The 1,283-nt window shown below is 53.5% G+C and overlaps 1 protein-coding gene across 1 annotated transcript in view; it reads right to left on the bottom strand.

The window, feature by feature from the left end:
* SLC39A8 (solute carrier family 39 member 8) overlaps positions 1–1,275 on the bottom strand; it is a gene marked incomplete at its 5' end in the record, with an annotated part of 78,423 nt that extends 77,148 nt beyond the window's left edge. The window contains one exon of the mRNA XM_004703286.2: positions 1,105–1,275. Coding sequence (XP_004703343.2) covers positions 1,105–1,275 — 171 coding nt within the window. The remainder of the gene's footprint in view (positions 1–1,104) is intronic.
* Positions 1,276–1,283: the final 8 nt, after the last annotated feature.

Raw genomic sequence — 1,283 nt, 5'->3', positions numbered from 1 at the left:
TCATCTTCTTCCCACAGGGTGGGTGGTAGTTCCCAATTAGGATTTGTGGTTAGTGATCCAACGTGTAACCCCCAACACTACCAGGGCTTTGAGAAGTGCATATAGTATTGTGACTAGATCATTAGAACCAAACACTTAACCTCACCTGACAGAGGAGTAGAAACGAGGCCGAATCATGTTAGTTAAGTCACCCAGTATTGACTGGCTTATACAGGAGGTGGCTTAGTGGGTTAGAAATTCTGCTGCTACCAGTAAGGTTAGCAATTTGAACCCACCAGCCTCTTGCTGAGCAGGCAAGCAGGGGGGAATGGGACCTCTTCTCCATAAGGATTAACAGCCTCCTCAGAGGCCAGGAGAGCAGTACTGCTCTATCCTAAAGGGTCCTCCGATCCTTCTACTCTGTCTCACAGGGTTACTCTCAGTGAATAACTTTGCTCTCAAACTCACTCCCAGCCATCCAGTCCATGCTGACTCAGTGACCCCGCTGTGACAAGACTGTAACCGTTTACTGGAGTAGAAAGCCCAGTCTTTCTCCGAGGAGCTGCTGGGGGTTTGGAACTCTCAGCCTTGCTGACCGCAGCTCAACCACCAGGGCTCCAAGGCCTCCTCCATTTCCCCATTGCACCACAAGGGCCCTTTGGTTCTAAACGCCTACTGTTGCCCTGTACTCAAAGGCAGAACTCTCTCTAGGTTTTAAAGGGCAGGAGCCACCCGGCAGGCAAGAGTTGAGGGCCTATGATTTCTTCCTCGTCCGAAATGTAGCGAATGGGCCTTACAAGCCACTGTCTTTCTGGAAAGATCCTTGTATGTCTTTCCCACCTAAAAGATAGCCCTGCCCTGCAACGCCCCGAAACACTTTGTAAGCAGTTCTATGAAATCGTCTAACCATGAGAGTCTAGTTCTCTGCTCATGGGGCAGAAAAGTGCCATTTTCTGCGGTGAACTTTAAGCTCTTTGATCTTCACAAGGCCTAAGGGTCTAAAGACAATCTAGTGTCCCCAGTTAGCCCATCCTACTTGAAACACTTCAATTCTTCCTCAAGTGGTTTCCAACTCAACAGCGTGCCTCTGGGCGCCCCCTATAAGGTGGACCCCGCGCGCCTCACCTGATTGTAGTGCAGCTGTCCCAGCTCCGGCCACGGGGCGCCTTCCCCGGGGGCGGCTCCCAGCAGCTCCAGCAGGCGCCCGAGCTGCGCTGCCGACAGGCTCCGATTCGCCCCGAACACGCTCAGCACATCCTCGCTGAAGGCCAGCCCCGGGCTCGCCGCCGCCTCCCCGAGGCCCG

This window comes from Echinops telfairi, unplaced genomic scaffold, assembly GCF_000313985.2.
Source record: "Echinops telfairi isolate 266 unplaced genomic scaffold, ASM31398v2 ScPeMD7_7468;HRSCAF=8506_0, whole genome shotgun sequence".
Taxonomy (NCBI): domain Eukaryota; kingdom Metazoa; phylum Chordata; class Mammalia; order Afrosoricida; family Tenrecidae; genus Echinops; species Echinops telfairi.
The sequence above is the reverse complement of the archived record's forward strand: the minus strand, read 5'-3'. Positions and strand labels throughout refer to the sequence as shown.